Source organism: Drosophila novamexicana, unplaced genomic scaffold (assembly GCF_003285875.2).
Source record: "Drosophila novamexicana strain 15010-1031.04,08,12 unplaced genomic scaffold, DnovRS2.1 tig00001353-arrow-arrow-pilon, whole genome shotgun sequence".
Lineage (NCBI taxonomy): Eukaryota > Metazoa > Arthropoda > Insecta > Diptera > Drosophilidae > Drosophila > Drosophila novamexicana.
The window spans coordinates 377,164-396,102 of NW_020824851.1; the positions used below are offsets into that span (position 1 = coordinate 377,164).

Genomic DNA, 18,939 nt, shown 5'->3' on the forward strand with positions numbered 1-18,939 from the left:
ACAAAAACAAAAAGCAAACGGCGCATACAGAGAGATTATCATTGGCGCCAACTTCAACCACATGTGTAAATTTCAATAAAAAATATAATTAAAATTTCATTTATTTTGGAATGTGTCAACGCATATCATCATACATACATCAACCTGCAGAGCCCATAAGCTCTCCTCATTCACGGCTCGAGTGGCATTCAATACGCCTCTCTGATAGTGCAAGTACTTTCGATTTTCAACCCATCCACAGATAACCACTGATAACTATAACTAACCCAGGAACTAGTCCCCAGTAGAGCTCACTTTTAAGCATTCTTTTTATCTATGTATGTATGAATGTGATAAGCATATCAAGTGCTAGCCATAATTCGATGCCAGACAGTATTCCCTGGGGATAGGGTTAAAAATCGAAATTCTAGGCAAGCGGCAATTAAACATTCTCGAATTAAGATTCTGGAATTCAGAAAGTTTCCATTATAATATCATATAGAGGGCCAAATAAACCATAAATGCATTATTTTTCATATAACTTATATGATTAATGAGAGGAATACATTCAAAACTTTTCGCTGTTTAAAATCTGCGTTCTTCTTACGTGCAATTATCATCAGTTAATAGATTAAACTATCTGTATGCTCAAGAATCTTAAGCACCGAAAGCTAAGCAAACAAGTTTCGGCCCGTTTTTTGGCAAACTGCGTAGTTTGCGTGCAGCGTCGATAAAGCAGTTCTGGCGTAGCCAAGCAGTCCTTGAGCAATTCTCTGGACTACGATTCGCACGAGCGCGTCAGATAATTTAGATCAAAATTCGCGTTAATAATTAGCACCAGCTGTCTCACAATTAGCGAATCCAAATCTTAGTGGACTTTGATTTTGTTTTTGCAACGTTTTAATTAGCGTCAAGCAGCACGATCATATAAACGCTCGGCGGGCCCCTTGACGCAGACGCACGATGACGCGCTGTATTTGCACCCAAGATTAGAGATGCGCGCGTGCCGGCTTTGCTAACGCAGCACGATCTACACGCACGAAAAACTGATACACAATTCCTATTCATAAAACTCTTAACTCTTTCGCTTATAATTTCACTTTATAAATAATAAAATTACTTAAACCTTTACGGTTTTTTTTTTCTGAATAAAGCTACAATAATAATGAATTGTGGGAATCGTTCGTGTTGTGTTGGTGCGTGCGTGTTATGCTAACTAAAGCAAGCACGCACTCATCTCTAGACTAGATATGAGAGCGAATACGTAGAATCGCATATAGTATATGCTACCACCGCCTGACTATAAACAGCAATTTGGCTGGCGCGTGCTCGTGTCTGTTTATCAATGTGTGCGTGCATGTGAGGGGGTATTTATAGCGATACCAACGAAATTTGAAATGCCTTTGGGCGATCGATCGCTGAACTCTTCACGATTGCAGTAAATGAAAGATATTTGTTCAATTTGAGTTACTCATAGCTGGTTTGACCGGCGATAACAAATTATATTTAGCCGTCGGCTCTCATATATGTACATAACAAAACAAAAAAAAAAGAAGGTAAAATTGTTGTTTAGGTAGGTTGTTTCTCCCCTCTCTCTCTCTCTCTCTTTTCTGTCTCCTTTTCGTTTGTTCCGAGTGTTGACACGACGACACTGCATCGCTGTCCTGGCTGGAACTGGAACTAGATTAGTTCACCGTGCTCGTTCACTTTGATGATGCGCACTCGCTCCTGTCGCTTCGATAGCACCTCATCGATATTCATGATGCTGCCATCAGTATTGGCGAACAGGCCCAGATTGTCCTTGATCAGATGATCGACGGCACAGCCATCGCACTGGAGTATGACCACGCCGCTGTAGAAGGCCTCCTCGCTGATGGTCTTCGTGTTGCGCGTGTTGCACAGCTTGCACAGGTAGACGATCTCCATGTGGCGCTGCATGCGACGGAACCGCTTCAGGGTTGTCGGCGACAATGAACCCTTTGGCTTAGCCCCAGCGGCATTGCCGGTTATCTCAAACGGTTTGGCCGTAAAGCGGCAGGCGTCGAGTATGGAGCGCGGTATCGAGAGCGCCGTTGATCGTTGGGCATCCTTCAGCGATTTGTCCGCATCGGCATCGGACAACGGCACTGGCGCTGGTTGTTGGGCTGCATTGAGGATCGCGTTCTGTCCATTCTGGCGTAGATAGTTGAGGGTACGCGATGTAAAAATATTGCGCAATGCATTCATTTTACATCGGCATATTCACGATTATAATGGATACGGATGACGATATGGAGTCGGGGGGGTTTATGCTACACCAAAATACTGCCGAACTGCACGTCTGTATGATCTGGTTGTTACTAAACTGTTTTTAGCATAAACAAACGGCGCAATTTGCTCCAGCGAGAGCGACCACGAAGGCAACACTATCAAAAGCCGACTTGCGAACCAAGTGATGGCACTATCGATAGTAACGATAATTAAGTAATGCATACAGTGGTGAAAATTGTGCAGAAGTTTGGGTAATGCTTCGTTTGTATTACTCTACAAATGTCAACTACAAATAAGTCGGGTGTGGTGTCTATTCTACTTAGTTTTTTCTCAAGACTCCATTTACGGCGGTGAAACTTAACTTCATAGCGTATTTTATTAACTATAAGCAAATGTTGCCGATAGCCCAGAGGCAGCACGATTGTTGAGTGTCGTGCAGCAACGATACTACTTTACGATGAATTTCTGATCGTTTTTAACTATCGCCAATGCTTTGAGATGAGCGAATAAGAGCTGCTAACTATCGATAATGCATCATTAAAAATATCGTATTTTCGATTTGGCGGAAGCTATTGTGTATTTAAAGTGTGAAACTAAAATACCAAAACTACTATTTGCATTTGTTATATATATTTTTCAATAATTAAATCTAAATGTAATTGGAAATTAAATTGAATGTTTTGTAATCAATGAAATCCATTTAATGTTGTTGTATAATAAATTTCAAAAATAAAATTATTCTTACGTTGATGCAATCGTATTTTATGGGTGTTAACAATACAACAACAACACAACTGCAATAATTAATGAAATTGTACTTTGGAGGTTAATTTATGGTTGCACAAAACTTACAAGTTGAATTTGTTTCGCTGGATATGGGTTTCAGGAGTCTCACTATTAAAAAATAACATTAATAATAATAATCGATACATATACTGTAATATCGAAATTGCATGTAAACGATGTGCGATAAAACAACAACTCTAGCTTTCAATTGATTACGATTTCGCATGCATTAAACGGCTGCGACGTAACAAATTGGACAAAAGACGCGCGATAGTTAAGGGCACAAAGTCAAGACAAAGTGCAAGTGGGCGAATGTCGCCGCCTACATATCGATATGTATGTATGATTTCGTGTCTTGTCAGTATGAACGTGTGTATGCGTGTGTGTGTGTGCTTGTGTGTGTTTGTGCAACGCTGTGTAGAAATTAACGTAGTGTGAAGAAGTTGCAGAAACGACGACGAAAACTGAAAACTGAAATCAAAGACGCAGCAGCGCTTTTTTCAGCAGCTGCAACAACAACGACCAAAAAGACAGCAGCGGATTTGTAAGTTTTGCATACGAGTCTGAAACAACCGCAACGGGAGCGAATTTCGATTCCTGTAAACAAAAACCAAATCAGCAGCAACAAAACAAAAGGCCTGGCATTGAACAGCAGCAACGGCAGCGGAAACGTCGTTGAATCATCATGCGGAACTTGTTTTTGTTGTAAGCTGTGGTCGCAGCATAATACAAACCAGCAACAACAGCAAAGTCCACGACAGCGACGCCGTTCGTATCGAGATTCCAGCAAAGTTCGCTTAGTTATTTTTATTATTACTTTGATTTTCACTCGACTTGTGCGCATTTGCAATCAGCTTTCGGCGATAGCAGCGACGACGTCGGCAATGTAAACAAAGATTTGCGCCAGCTGCCGCTCGCGACTTGACTCCGTGGCTGTGTCTACCGTCTACCCGTCCGTTTTATCTAATCACCAAACTTAAAGTATACCCTTTTTGGCGTTTCTTTGCAGTTGAAACAAACACACGACCGATTACAGCATAAGATATGGAGGAGAAGCGCATAGCGGACTACTTTGTGGTGGCCGGCATGCCCGAGCAGCCGCAGCTGCTGCAGGAGAACATATTCAATGACTCGGGCCGGCTGCGTGCGGCCAATACAATTGAGCCCATCACGGACATTGGCGTTTTCTTTCCGCTGCTGGGCGAGCAGCTGCCCGATGGCTATGAGCTGTTGGAGCACACACCAACAGGACTGCCGGCGAATCTTAATCATGGCTCGGTACGCACCACCGAATGTTACATATACTTCCGACGCGGCAAGGATCGGCCGCCGCTAGTGGATATCGGTAAGCAAATCCAGACCAGCCAAACAAATCTTCTGAGTACATTTGTTTGTTTTTGTCATTTAGGCGTGCTTTACGATGGCCATGAACGCATCATGTCGGATGCGGAAATTGTTGCCGAAACGCCCGGCGGTCGTGTGGCCAATGTGAATAATTCGTCGGCAAAAACCTTTCTCACATATCGACGCGCCCGTCCAGACATGCCCTGCAACGAACTGGTGGTCACAGAGCTGTGCGTGATTGTCCAGAGCAAAGGGGAACGGCCGCCGCATGCCTTCTGTCTCATTTACAAGACGCTGAACAAGGGCTATGTGGGCAGCGATGTATATTTGTGCTACAAGAAGTCCATGTACCGTCCCAAGCACATTAGCTATAAGCCAGAAATATTACTGCGCTATCCCACCGTAGATCACACGGACTTTCCCCTCAAATTATGCCCGAGCGTGCCGCTCTTCTGCCTGCCCATGGGCGCCAGCCTGGAGGCCTGGCCACATGTCAATGGCACCGAAAAACGCAAACCCATCAGCCCAGTATTCAGCACTTTTGTGCTGACTGTAAGCGATGGCACCTACAAGGTCTACGGCTCGGCTCTTACCTTTTACGAGGATTACGAGTAGGCAGCGCACAAATTGATAACTGATTCCTGGCTCAAATGTTTTTTTTTTTGCTATTCCAGTGCATCGCAGCTATCTGCGGAGCAATGCGAACTGCTTGGCTGGGATGAGGAGTTTGCGTCACAGCACTCGCTGCACATGATCAAGGCCATTTGCTTGCTGTCGCACCATCCCTTTGGCGACACCTTCGATAAATGGCTTAAATACTTACACGTAAGCGACGTGAAGATCAATTAACAGATGTCCGCTAACAAGTGTCTTGTCTCCCTTAGCGCATGGTCTTGTATGGCGTCAATATACCAATACCCGTGGAGCGTTACATTATCCAGCTGCTGGACGAGGTGCCGTTCCCGGCGCCTAGCATACATCTACAGATGTCCAGCGAGTCGAATGATCGTATTCTGCTCACACAGCCAGAGGATTCGCCATTGCCGCGCAGTGGCGCCGGTTTTCACATGTTGCTCCAGAATTTAGGCACCGACAATTGCCTGCACGTACTCCTCCTTGCGCTCACCGAACAAAAGATACTCATACACTCGCTCAGGTATGTGTGTATGCACTTTATCTACTGTTTGTAAATTGTTTCGTTTAACCACGCTCTCACTTGCAGACCTGCAACGCTGACTGCCGTTGCTGAGGCGATTGTCTCGCTGTTGTTTCCGTTCAAGTGGCAATGCCCCTATATACCGTTGTGCCCGCTGGGCTTGGCCGAGGTTTTGCATGCGCCTCTGCCCTATTTGATTGGCGTCGACTCGCGCTTCTTTGATCTGTACGAGCCGCCCACAGATGTAACCTGCATTGATCTGGACACCAATAACATCAGCGTACGCATGTCTCATACGCATCTCAGCTATCAATTACTCTATTCTTTTATTTCTCTCTCTCTCTCTCTCTTCTGCAGTTGTGCGACTCGCAGCGTCATTTGACGCCAAAGCTTCTGCCCAAGCGCGCCGCACGTCTACTGAGACAGACGCTCACCGAGTTGGAGAACGCCAAGCCCATTAGCTACGATTCCACTAATAGCTTGGATCGTGACATACGGAAGCGCAAGCGTGAGGCAAGCTACCCGTCATATTATTATATTATTATATTATATTTAGTTTATTTTTATTTTATTGTTTTTTGATTTAAGCTGGTGCTAGAGCAGCGCATTCAGGAGGCATTTCTGCTCTTCATGGCGTGCATTTTGCGCGGCTATCGTGACTACTTGGTGCCTATTTCAAAGGCGCCCTCCGTGGGCGCCACGGATCCAAGTGCCTTATTTCAGCTGAAAGCTTTTCTGCGCTCGCGCGATAAGGTAAGTGCAAAGAGTTGGGTATCATGCAGACGGGCTTGGCTAAGAAATTGCGTGTAGGCAGGCTCTGTACGGCGTTCAATATGACCTTATAGATTATTGCTGCTTTCGTTTTTATTTCATTCCTAGCAGCAATCTACAAAATTCCAATCTATTTTTATCTTAAATGAAATTTCACGTTCCTCGGCTGACGTCAGCCTCAAGAAGTTCCCCAATGAGGGAAACAACAAACTGTGCAGACCTCTTGCCACTTTATGGCGTCGCAGATGATTCCTTTAATGCGATATTCGAATACCCTTAAATGCTTGCCTCATACCGCAAACATTTACACAGATTATTAATAAAACATTTTGGTTACGTTGACGACAATTTAATACACTATAATACATCAAACTTTCTTAATAATTGATTTGCCTATGCTTATTTGCCAATTTGATGCTTCAAGGAGCTTTTTTAAGCAACAGATAATTAAGCATTGCTTATAGGCATGCTGTTTACCAATTAATTAGCCATTTGCGAATGCAAATGTAGCTTAGTACTAAGGTATTATATTTTTAGATAAATCGTTTAATTAAGCTAAATAAGAAATTATAATTTTCAAGTTCAAGGTCGATAATGCTTCCACTATTTGAAACTACTTTTGTCAAGCAAGGGCATTAAGTCATCGGCCACTATTCTTTCTTGTTTTTCTCCAGATCATTTTTGTGTCTCGCCTTTCAAAAATGTTAGCTTTTAATAAAAATGCATTCCTGTTTCAATTTTTTTTATTCGTTTTTCCAGTCCGTCTGTTTACTTAATGAAATCGTTTAATAATAAAAAAAAAAAAAACTGATTATATTCAAAATGATTCATGGTTTGTGATCTCATATTTTGAATTCCAACAATAATAAAATAAATATTGTAATATGATTAACACTTAAGGCGTTTAATAGTGGAAATTGATGAATAACAAAACCTCTTCATGCACAATTTTACTAAGCGAAAACACTAAACATTTTTATATTTATATACATTACGATTTTTAATGGATTTTATGAATAACATATTCCCCTCTATCTCCCTCTCACCCTCTCTCACTCTCTCTCTCTCTCTCTCTCTGTCTCTCTCTCTCTCTCTCTCTGTCTCTCTCTCTCTCTCTCTCTCTCTCTCTCTCTCTCTTTTGATCATTTGTACAGTCGCACCAGAAATTCTTTGAGCTGCTGATGAAAACCCAGATGTTCATTAGATTCATTGAGGAGCGCAGCTTCGTGTCCGATGGAGATCATGGCCTCAGCTTCTTTGACGAGTGCGCCGAGAAGGTGACCAGCTACGATGAGACGCCTGGACAGCTGCATTTGGTCGATTGGGATACGGGCCAGAGCAGCGAGCGCACCAAGTATATCTTTCCGCCGGACAACGTATCGCTAACATCAGGCGGCTCCGCCAGTTATGTTTACAAGAATTTTACGCTGCAGCCAGAGTTGCTGCATAGCACAAGAAAGACGGCGCTGTCGCAGTTCCTGCAGCTACAGCTAAATGCGTCTCTGTCGCCCGGCTCGCCCATCGCGCGTCGTACCAAGCACGAGGTGAAGCTGTCACAGAAGATGGCCAGCCGTTGCCAGCAGCATCCGGAGGCGTGGTCTAAATATCTGCTGGCCACCTGCTATTCACTGTACTTTCTGATACTGCCCTCCATGGTAATGGATCCCCGGCATGCAGGTAAGGAGCATGACATTTTGCGCGCCGCCTATGATGTTTTGGTGCGCGCCAGCAAGCTGAAAATCACCTGCGATGAGTTCTGCTATCGCATCATGATGCAGCTGTGCGGCATACACAATCTGCCAGTGCTGGCGGTGCGACTGCACTATCTGATGAAGAGGTCGGGCCTGCAACCAAACGCCCTTACCTACGGCTTTTATAATCGCTGCGTCCTCGAATCCCAGTGGCCCAGCGACAGCACCACGCTCAGCCAGATCCGATGGAACCGCATCAAGAATGTCATCATGGGCGCTGGGCACTTTCGACGTGCCGGCAAACGTCGTACCGCCAAGGTGTGCAAGTCACTTAGCTCCTCGCATGACCACAATCTGAGCACATTGGAAACGGTGGACGGCCAGTCGCGCAGCAGCTTGGCCAGCTCCGGCGAAGGCGGCGGTGGCGGTCTGCTTGATTTTGCCGCCTTTGACAGGTTGCGCAACAAGCTGGGCAGCATTGTGCGGCAAACGGTCACGGGCGGTGCTCCGGATGTGCTGCCCACCGAGGATGTGGTGAACAGCGCTGGTCTGCTAATCAGCGGCGATTCTGCCGCCAACAGCGCCAATGGCAGTTCACCCCACACGCCGCATACGCCCACCTATGGCGGCGACGCGCAGCTGCTAAGCAAACCTCGTAAGCAAATCATGAGCATTGGCGATGGCGAAGATGATGAGGATGATGATGGGGATGGGGATGGGGAACGGGCCGAACATGAGCAACAATCGACGCCGCTGACACCGCAAAAGGGCAAGCAGGACATGCAATTTGCAAGCGGTGATTACGAGTTAGACGTGGATTTGGATGAGGAGGAACAGGAGCCAGACGAACTCGATGATCATGTGGCTAATCAGCAGGCCAGACAACGCGTCCAGAGCCCCACCAAGTGAGTTGACCTTCTCTGGAATTGTTTTTTTTTTTTTATTTTTTGTATCCATGGCTTGCAATTTTTTTCTTTTACCAGAATCTCACCACGCACGCCCGTCACCCAAAACGATCCGCTAGGCGCCTTAAACGAGGAGGACGCTACGCCCACACAGCTGCCGGAGGCACAGGCAGAAATGACAACGACAACGACAGCTCTCAATAGCAACATGTATAGCGATAAACCAATCCTTTTCAGGGGACAGCGCAGCGCCACGTTTGATGAGTCCACGCAAATTGGGAAGAGCATGCATCGATCGGAGACGATGCCAGTGGCCAGCAGCGGGGTTACCCACAGTCTGGCCAACATTGGCTCCTCCCTGAAGTTTACATTCGGGTAACTAAGTCACCAGTTGGTCCGAGAGTTGAATGCAAAAACAAAAAAAAAAAAAAAAAAAACAGCAGGCGACATGTTTTATTATCTTTCGTGTGTCATTCACCAATCGAATTTCAATCCACATATATTTCACACACATTCCACACACACACACACACACACACACACACACACACACACACCCATACGAACGCAGTTAAACTGCTATTTTTCTTTTTTCCTTCAGAGATTTTTTTCTAGATATTATTTTTATTTGTTTATTTTTGCCTCTTGTATTTTTACACATGAAAACTCTCTCTGAAAATCGCTCCAATTCGTTTCTGTGCAACTTTTTTTTTTACCGTAGACGTTATTCACCCGCACGATTGTCCCTTAAGAAAGACTTGAAATTGCCCGCCAATATAATAGAAAATATATCAAGCATAAGGTAAGTCAGACAGAAAAAAGCTCCTAAAACCTACACACTCTTACACACACACACACGCACACACACACACACTGTGCATATGCTGCGGGGCATACGAACAAGTTACTTTCCACGCAGACTTCACTTTGGTAAACCACCGCAATAGGTGGTTTTTCTTGTCTGTGAAATATTTATAACAGTTATAAATGGAATTTTCTGAGAAGCTTCATTTATAAATGCAATTAATACTCCAAAGTAATGATTATTATATGTAATGCTTGACTTGTCTCAATAGGCTCTATCACTTTCATAAAGTTTCACACAGAAAATTATACAATACAAGTTGTTCTAATGCTTGTATAGTAGTAATTTTTATTTTCGTTTGGCTTTAATTGATATCAATTTCACAAGTTTTTAAAAAATTTGAATTAATTTGAAAAACAAACTCAAGTAATTTTAATCAAAATTGCGATAGTCGAAATGTTTTATTGCAAGTCCAAAATACGTTTTTTTTTTTTTTTCATAAAAGCCAGCTCCAGGCAATTAATTATTGTCGATTACAAATTGTTTATCTGATTGGTCTGTTTGGAAATGTGTTGATTGTCGCGCAGCATTTGATTTAATACACACACAAAACAATTGAAACCACTTATGTTCCACTTTAGTTCCACATTTGATCAGTGGCAGCGGTACACGCTTCGGTTTTTGGGTTCTCCTTTAACTCAACTTGATCTTCGACGTTGTCGGCGTTGTTGTTGTTGTTGTTGGTGGCGGGCAATTCAAGGTTTGACATAAGCCACACACACACACACACACGCACGCACGCACGCACACACACACACACACACGCACGCACGCACGCACACACACACACACACACACACACACACACACGCACACGCGCACACACACACACACACACACACACACACACACACACACACACACACTCACATTGATCGTTAACAATTTGCATATTCCATAGCATAATAGGAAAATACAAACTTAACATCCACACAAAACCCAGTTTTGTCATAACCCACAACAGCACCCAAAACTCGCTCTCTTTCTCTGTCTTTCTCTCTCGCTCGCTCACTTACTCTCACCCTCTTTCTCACCACTCACCTTCCCTGCGCACCTGTACATTTAAGCAGCGCAGCAGCAAACGATTCTATTTAATTATTGACTTATTTTATAACGAAACTCGAGGCTTTTAAAAAATTCACAAGTGTGTGAAAAAGGAAGAACTACTTATGTTCTGTCAATATATATTTCTATTGAACAAATTTGGGAAATCGGGAATGGAAAAATCCACCTACAGAATAGAGAACAAAACTTTTGTTTGGTATTATTTTGTTTTATATCTGATCTGAAAAAAACTATCTGATAATCTACTCGGGATCGTTAGCTGCTTATGTTGCTATTGCTGTTGTTATTGTCGTTGTTGTTGTTGATGTTGTTGGCACTTCTCTAGCTAACCCTCCTGTATATTGTGTGTTTGTGTAAAAGCCGTTCAACTTAATAATGGCAAATATTAACCAAAGCTCATCTTACTTTTGCTCTCTAACAGTCCCAGCTTGACGAGCAAGAAATCCAATGAGCTGATCCAGGGCAGCCTGAGCAGCATTAAGTATGCGGCCAATTCGCTGACGCGCAAATTTGATGAGATCAAGGGCGCCATATCAGCCAATTCGACACCGGTGAAGACAAATAATGGCCATCAGCAGCATCATCACCATCATCATCATCACCATCATCATCTGCAGCACCATCATCATCATCAGCATCATCACCAGCAGGAGGCGACTGCAGGCGGCGAAGAGCATGACACAGCCAGCGGTGCCGATGAGGGCAAACTGCGTCGTGTCTCTAGCGATCTAGATCCTTGGGGCAGGCTGAGCGAGTCTCGCAAGTCAAGCTACAACAATTTGGTACCGCTTGGCGAGAACAGCTCCAATGCGGCAATGCATATGTACGCCTTTCCCGCGCTGCCCGACAATCTTTACAGCCCCATAACTGAGGTAAGCGAGTCTATCCAATTCCGAACCGAAACTGACCATTATTGCGCTTTGCGACAGGGCGCGGATCCGGAATGCGATGTGCTGATACAGTTGACGACATGCTCGCAGTGTCACAACTGTTCGGTGCTGGTCTATGATGAGGAGATCATGAGCGGCTGGTCGGCGGAGGATTCCAATTTGAATACCACATGCCATGCGTGCTATAAGCTGACGGTGCCTTTTCTCAGCGTTCAGATCACGCGCCTGGAGGCTGCCGAGACAGAAAACAACAGCGAGGGCGTGGCTCCCAACAAGTCTAGCTTGACGGTGCCGTATCTGAATCCGCTAGTGCTGCGCAAAGAGCTGGAGAATATACTCACCCAAGAGGGTGACTTGTCGCTTATCAAGTCCAACTTTGTCGAGGAGCATCCAATCATTTACTGGAATCTGTTGTGGCTTATGGAGCGCATCGAGTGCAAGACGCATCTGCCCGAACTGTGCCTGCCGCCAACGGTGAGTACAAACCAAATTGCAAGGTGTTATAGCTCATGTGATTGATTCATTTCTTTTGCAGAGCGATGAGGAGCAACTGGATCCTCTGACTAAGGTCAAGACCGTGCACATACAGTGCCTGTGGGATAATCTAAATTTGCATAGCGAAACCAGCGGTTCGCCCATGTATATACTCTATCGGGAGACGCAGCCAACAAGTCCATTGATTAAGGCTCTGCTCACCGATCAGGCGCAGCTCAGCATGAAGTGAGACATAAATATATATTAATATATTTTATATTCGTCCGTCTGCTTCCCTATAAAAATCATATGACAGATTCTTCCAATATAAATATATGATAGAGTACCTGACAAGATGTTGCTCATATGCAGGGTTGGTAACTGCGACTCGAAAATAATAGCTGAATCTGTTCAAAAATAGTTTTTTAGGCAAGAGCTGTTGGTCAATATAGGAACACCCGCAAAAGCAATTGCGTGTACAACTATGTGACTATGGATATATTATAATATTTGTATATTGAACTCATTGTCTTTATTCAACTAATTCATTATGATTTCTATTGTTGCAGTGTCATTCAACAAATCATTTCGGCGATAAGGTGCAACGATATGGCAACGCCGCTGAAGCGTTTGGCCAATGAACGGCACAAGCTGAAGAGCAGCGGGGTGGAGCGTTCGCATTCATTCTATCGGGATATACTCTTTTTGGCGCTAACGGCCATTGGCCGGGCCAATGTGGACCTGGCCACATTCCATCGCGAATATGCGGCCGTATTCGATAAGCTAACGGAACGCGAGTGCAATATGTATTATCGCAATCAGGACCTGCCTCCATCGGCATCCACAATCTTTTGTCGGGCATACTTCAAGCCCCTGCTGCTGCCCTGACGTGCGCTCGATGTAGACCAGGATCGGGATCAGGGTGTCTAGTGTGGATGGGCAAAATGTGAAACCCTAAAAGACATGGCGACCAAAAACAAACAACAAGAAAACGCTTAACAGAACCACATCAATTGACAAACATACTAAAAACAAACAAAAAAAAAAACAAAAATTTTGACTTGTAAATGACTTAAACTTAAATCTTAAGTACTTAAATTTTTTTGTTTTTTTTTTTTTTTAATTCTTTTTTTATTTGAATTGAGCATTTTTGTTTTTGCTTAGCACACTCTCTCTCCCTCTCTCTTTCGCTCGCTCGCACAACGCAGAGCTCATACACACTCACACACACACACTCACAACACTTCTAAATGACTGGTTTCTAAGACAATACACATACCCACACACACACACACACACACACGCATCAGACGATTTATTGACATACCTATAGATATACTTTTTTAGATTCGACTTCCTGCAACAAATTGACCCTCAACGTATTTGCCTTATTATATATAATATAACGGTACATACATATATTTATGTGTGATCCGTCTGTAGAATTAGTTTGTATGGATGTCCTATGTATGTATGCATGTATGTCTGTCTATGTATGTAGTATATCAACATTTCAAATCGCATCGCCTTCAAATTGTGATTTTTATTTCAGAAATATATAATTTCATCGAGCTGCGATCGATTAATCGATTAACGATCGAATGTAGATAGCGCGTGAAATGAACTATGTCTCGAAAACCAACGATTGGTGGTGGGGGCGGGTAGGGGGGGTTTGGGTAAACTGGGATAGGGTTCGGGTGGGGTCTGGGACTCGGGTTATACGGATTGAACTGGGAGCGAAACCTTCGGAACCAACAGACGACAACAACAACAACGATTACGATAGCAATAAAAAAAAAAAAAATCAGACAGCTTATGTCAAATTTAATTAAAATCGCGATTTTTAAAGATCACCCGTTCATATACAGCCACACTCACACACACAAGCACACACCAACAACGATAGTAAAATTTTAAAGAATTAAACACAAAACTAACAATAATAAACTCATGTTTCTTTTCAACAATCTTTTGTGTCGGTCTTTTTAAGTAAATGTATATTTAATATTTAAATTAATTTAAAACAAAATGCAAAAATAATAAATAATAAAAAAAAATGATAGAAAAATAGTTGTCTGAGGGTTTGCCAAGGACTAAATAATTTTACGCAGAGTAAATCAAGAAATCAGATCTTAACTGGAAGTAACTTAAACACATTTTAAAAAGTTGCTACTGCTGTTCCACCATTCCTAATATATATTTTTTTCCGGATCTTGTGATCTATACTCAGATTTGGAAATCTCTAACTCCCATTATCTCTGAGATAGGTGCGTTTAAATTAAAGGCACGAATAGATGATATAACCTTGCGGAAAAGAGAAGAAATTAACTTATCAAGTGGAAAGTTTAAAAGTCATGAATATGAAATTCTTAGATAAGATAAAGCATGAATGATTCCGGATCAAAAACTTAACAATAATGATTTTGCACCTTTGACAGTCTTGTGGTATCATTATACAAAATCATAAAGCCCCCTTTACACATCGGTGGGATTCAGGGTATACGAATACGCATTTCCACCGCCACGGGAGGGAAATGAGTGAGTAACTGATATGCTAACTGTCTCTTCAGTTTGTATTCTATTATAGAATTGGATAACTGATTATTCCTGTGTGATGTAGTACTAGGATATCAATTCAAATTGTTTTAATAACACAGGCTATATATCCTGCAATTTGACAAGTATTTCAATAACTTTCATGATTTGAATATAAATAATAAACAAAATTTATTTGTTGTAGAAATACATATATATATATCGAGAAAAAAAAAACACTATTTGTATATCTATGTACCTTCTGGAGCACGCATCCGTACGATTATAGAACCATCCAAGTGAATTGATATTGCGTTACTTGGACAGCTCGCACGGCAAGTACAGTAAAAACTAGGGCTAGACGAATTTAGATACTAGGCAAAGGGTGTGACAAAGAAAGATATATTTAATGTTTTAGAGAGTAGAGACGAGCTACGTTTAATCGGAGAGCAGAACAACATCGTCGGTCATTGGCGCCGGTGAGGGATTCTTCCTGCTGGTCGTCTCGTTGTGCTTGCGCAGATACTGGCTAATGAGCGCATTCTTGGTGGGCGCATGGAACTGCTGATCCCGTGGCACAGACATGAGCAGTGTGCCACGTTTCTTGGTGGTCGCCGCGGGTGAAGCAGTGCCAGCTGTGGCTGTGTTGCCTGCTGTGCCTGTGATTGCGCCTGTTGTGGACGTTCTGGGCGCAGACTCCTCGCGCTTGCTAACATCGGATTTGGGCGTGCTGCAAGCCTCCGCTGCCTCTGCGGGCGGCGTGGCCTCGCGCAAAGATGTGTCCGTCTTACTGATCCTGGGCGTGAGTGTGTAGCTCCATTGGTTCTGCAGGGTCAGCTCGTCCAGATTGAACTTGTGTAGCATTTCTGCATTGACCACCCAGCAAAGTCGCTTTTTGGGCTTTTTCGACTTCTTGGCTTCGGTGCCAGTGCCCAGCTCGACGGGCTTCCAGCTGGCCAACTCGTCGAACTTTTCGCGCAGCAGAGTCTTGGGCGGCAGCAGTGTTTGCGACTCCTGCGGAATCTGCGTCTTCAAGTACTCCAGATACTCGGAGATAAGGAAGGCCTTCGCATTGCTGTTGCCGTGTATAAGACGCACAAGCTGCTGCAACAGTTGTTCGTCCAGCTGCATTGTGCTTGGCTTGGCCTTGACCTCCTCGGGCGGCTCTTCCTCGCGAACGGACTCTGGTGGCGGCTCCAGCGTGAGCGGCTGCAGCTGCCAGCAGCCGTACATGTCAATGGTCTGGATGAAGACGGCCGGGCACAGCTCCGATTTGTTGCCGCTCTCATCTATCCACACGGGGCCCAGGAGGCGTGGCTTGATCTTCTTGGTCTGTTTCTTCATTTCCTGTGCAAACTCCTGTTGCAGCACCTGTAGCTTGGCTTTCTGTGCCTCACGTGTGTTGCCATCCTCGAGCTCGCCATCGTTTTGCAACTCCTCGTCGCTGAGATGGCCATGGGGAACAAACCATTCGTTGTATTCCTCTTCAGACTCCTCCTCAGACTCGCGCTCCTTTTCATCCTCGCTGGCGCTCAGCGATTCGCCCGGCTCCTCCTCCTCCCACTCGCAATCGGAGTCCACCTCGTAGTCGAAATGATTCTGCAGCAAAAATATAAATATGTCTGTGGTTAGGGCACAGCTTTGGCAAATTCCCTTATAACATACCTTATCCTGGCCCAGTGGACGGCGCGCACTGATCACCTGGCTGCGCTTGCGCCAGGTGCCGTAGTAGGGCGGACGACGATTGTCCGCAAAGTGCAAATACTTGGCACGCGTCCAGGGCAGCTGCTTGGGCCGCTCCTCCACAATGGGCGTGCCCGCATTGGCCAGATCATCTGCAAGCAGCAGATTATGTTAACATGAGATGTTTCCGAAAGAGCCAAAAACTGTGCACTTACCAATCACCTGGACATCATCGTCATCCTCCTCATCCTTGGCACTTCTCTGCAGCCGGGCATCACGTTTGCTGGCCAGCGGCTTGTGCTTGCCCAGGCTCAGTTCGCTCAGATAGAGCTGGGCGCGTGTGGGACGCTTGGCGCGTCCAATGCTACTGTTGAGTTCCTCCTCCTCTTCATCTGGCACGAGGAACAGGCTGTCTAGCTGTTGGCGGGTGTCGGCGCCGAGTGTGGCGCGTATGACGGGCGCCAGGATCATGTCGTCCTTGACCTGAAAGGGACGAAAGGCGAGCTGCTGGCTGCTGCTGTGACTGGGGCCGCTGTCGCAGCTGTTCTGCTCGTGCTCCAGCGAGCCACCGTTGGATTGCTTCGGCTGTTTGGGTACAAAGAATTTAGTGAAGGATGCGGCGGCGCGTTTCTTCTTCTCTTCGGCTTCCTCCTTTTCTTGCTCCTTGCGGCGGCGCTCCTCGTCCTTCTTGCGCTGCACCTCCTCCTTGGCCTCGTTGCGTTTGCGCTTCTCCTCGTGCTCGACCTGCCGCTTTCGTTCCTTTTCTTCGCGCTCTTTGCGCTTCAGTTCCTCCTTGTCCTCGCGCTCCTTGCGTCGCTGCTCCTCCTTAACGTCGCGCTCTGCCTTCTTTTGCTGCTCGCGCTGCTCTTTCTCCAGCTGCTTGAGGCGACGCTCCTCTTGCAGCTTGCGCTCCTTCTCTTCGCGCGCCTTGCGTCGTTGCTCCATTAGCTTCTGCTGCTTGGGCGTCAAGTTCTGCAGCTTCTCCGGCTTCTTTGGCACAAGGGCAGCGGCGCTAGCGCTCGAGCCGGCTGACTTGTGCTCCTCATCCTCCTCCTCCCCCTCCTCGTCCCTCTCTTTTTCCGGTGACGTTTTGTTCAGCGTGTCTGTGTCTACGTCCATGTCCAGATCGGTGCTGGACTGCTCGGCGACGGCATTTTCTTCGGGCTTCAGGTCACTGTCGCTGCTGTCCGGGACCATCACTTCCGAGTCGACATCCATGATGGATTCTTTATCTGATTTCGATTCATCTTTTGCCATTGACTCCGTTTCGGACGTGGGCTTCACATCGGCCTTGGCCGGCACATTCGGTTTAGACTTGACTTCCTTGCATTTCACGGTCGTTTCGGACTCCAGATCAGTCTTGGCTTTGACAATCGTCTTGGCCTTTCCGTTCGACTTGGCCTCCACATTCAATTTGGTCTGGACAGGCGTTTTGACCTTGGCTGTGATCTTTGGCGATGCTTTGGACTTGGCCACAGTCACCTTGGGTCGCTTTTGCGGATTAAGACTATTAGCAATGACCTCAATATCATCGCTGGAGTCGCTCGGCTCGGCGGCTGGCGGGGTCTTTACCGACTTCTCCGCCTTCTTCAGGGACTTGCGGCGCTTGCCGCGTTTGTTGCTCAGCGGCAGCTTGATTTGAATGGGCGCCGGATGACTGGCGCTCTCTGCGCTCTTCTCCTTCACCCTTTTCTCCTTGGCATGGTCATCAGCAGCTTGATCTTGGACATTTCCGACTACGTCGTCGTCGTCGTCGTCGACATCATCGTCGTCGTCCAGCTCAATGACTTCTTCGGGCATTGGTTCTGTCGTTTTGGGTTTCTTGCTAGACGTAATACCTGACACGCCCAGCTCACCCAGATTCTCTTTGCTGTTGGAGCGGCGCAGCTGCTCCGCCTCCGGTTCCTCGTCGCAGCCATAGGACAGCTTGCGCTTGCGCGGCTCACGCTCCAACTGCTCCTCCTCCACAACGCTGGACGCTGATGCTGTTGGAGATGTTGTTGCTGTCGCCGTTGGGGAGGCAGCGGGCGCAGCCTTTGCCACGGGCGTTATCAGCTTAAAAGGCAGACGCGTCTGCACGAATTTCTTGCCACTGCTGCCGTTGTCATTGCCATTGCGGTCCGCCGATTTAGTTGCATTTGCATCTTTTGCACGCGTCGTGTTTGGAGTTTTAACAATGCCGGCAGGCATCTTATTACACTTGTTCGCAGTGTTTATGTAAATGTTTATATATGTAAATTGCAAATACAGTTTGCTTTTTTTCCACCTATCGTTTATCTTGCTAGCGCGCTACACACAAACACACGCACAACAGTTGTGGCAAAAGCGCGCCAAGAACAAAATATGCCCAGATGTTTTTTTCAGAGTTGCTGTGAACGGCCGTTTCGATGGTTAAGCGTCAGCAATAGTTTGCAATGGTTGGCAACGCAACACCTAAACAATAATAAATGGTTCTGTAGATGGCGCTTTACGTTGATTTCTCTCATTCGTCAACCGTTATTATTTTGAAAAACAACGGAAACTAACTAATTTCCCAGCTGCAGTT

At 45.4% G+C, this 18,939-nt stretch overlaps 3 protein-coding genes across 5 annotated transcripts; 1 reads left to right on the top strand and 2 right to left on the bottom strand.

Moving 5' to 3' along the window:
- Positions 1-1,457: 1,457 nt before the first annotated feature.
- On the bottom strand, positions 1,458-2,392 carry LOC115767187 (mitochondrial protein import protein ZIM17). The gene has a single exon (XM_030711378.1). The coding sequence runs from the start codon at positions 2,203-2,205 to the stop codon at positions 1,660-1,662; it is 546 nt and encodes a 181-aa protein (XP_030567238.1). The 5' UTR covers positions 2,206-2,392; the 3' UTR covers positions 1,458-1,659.
- An 869-nt stretch (positions 2,393-3,261) lies between these two features.
- Positions 3,262-13,819, top strand: LOC115767183 (DENN domain-containing protein Crag). 3 transcript variants are annotated; one of them, XM_030711374.1, is made up of 15 exons: positions 3,262-3,351; positions 4,025-4,360; positions 4,424-4,970; positions 5,034-5,184; positions 5,244-5,515; positions 5,582-5,795; positions 5,873-6,028; positions 6,104-6,268; positions 7,441-8,882; positions 8,961-9,257; positions 9,604-9,684; positions 11,234-11,684; positions 11,742-12,176; positions 12,238-12,422; positions 12,746-13,819. In XM_030711374.1, exons 2-15 carry the CDS (start codon positions 4,060-4,062, stop codon positions 13,062-13,064), a joined length of 5,016 nt encoding a protein of 1,671 aa, XP_030567234.1. In that variant the 5' UTR covers positions 3,262-3,351; positions 4,025-4,059; the 3' UTR covers positions 13,065-13,819. The 3 variants fall into 3 exon arrangements, with proteins under 3 accessions (XP_030567234.1, XP_030567233.1, XP_030567235.1); XM_030711373.1 differs by lacking the exon at positions 3,262-3,351 and adding an exon at positions 3,401-3,559; XM_030711375.1 differs by lacking the exons at positions 3,262-3,351; positions 9,604-9,684 and adding an exon at positions 3,401-3,559.
- A 1,111-nt stretch (positions 13,820-14,930) lies between these two features.
- Positions 14,931-18,606, bottom strand: LOC115767195 (chromatin assembly factor 1 subunit A). The gene is made up of 3 exons (XM_030711386.1): positions 16,610-18,606; positions 16,377-16,546; positions 14,931-16,310 (listed from the first exon to the last, which is right to left on the bottom strand). The coding sequence occupies exons 1-3, from the start codon at positions 18,582-18,584 to the stop codon at positions 15,150-15,152; spliced, it is 3,306 nt and encodes a 1,101-aa protein (XP_030567246.1). The 5' UTR covers positions 18,585-18,606; the 3' UTR covers positions 14,931-15,149.
- Between the last annotated feature and the right edge of the window lie 333 nt (positions 18,607-18,939).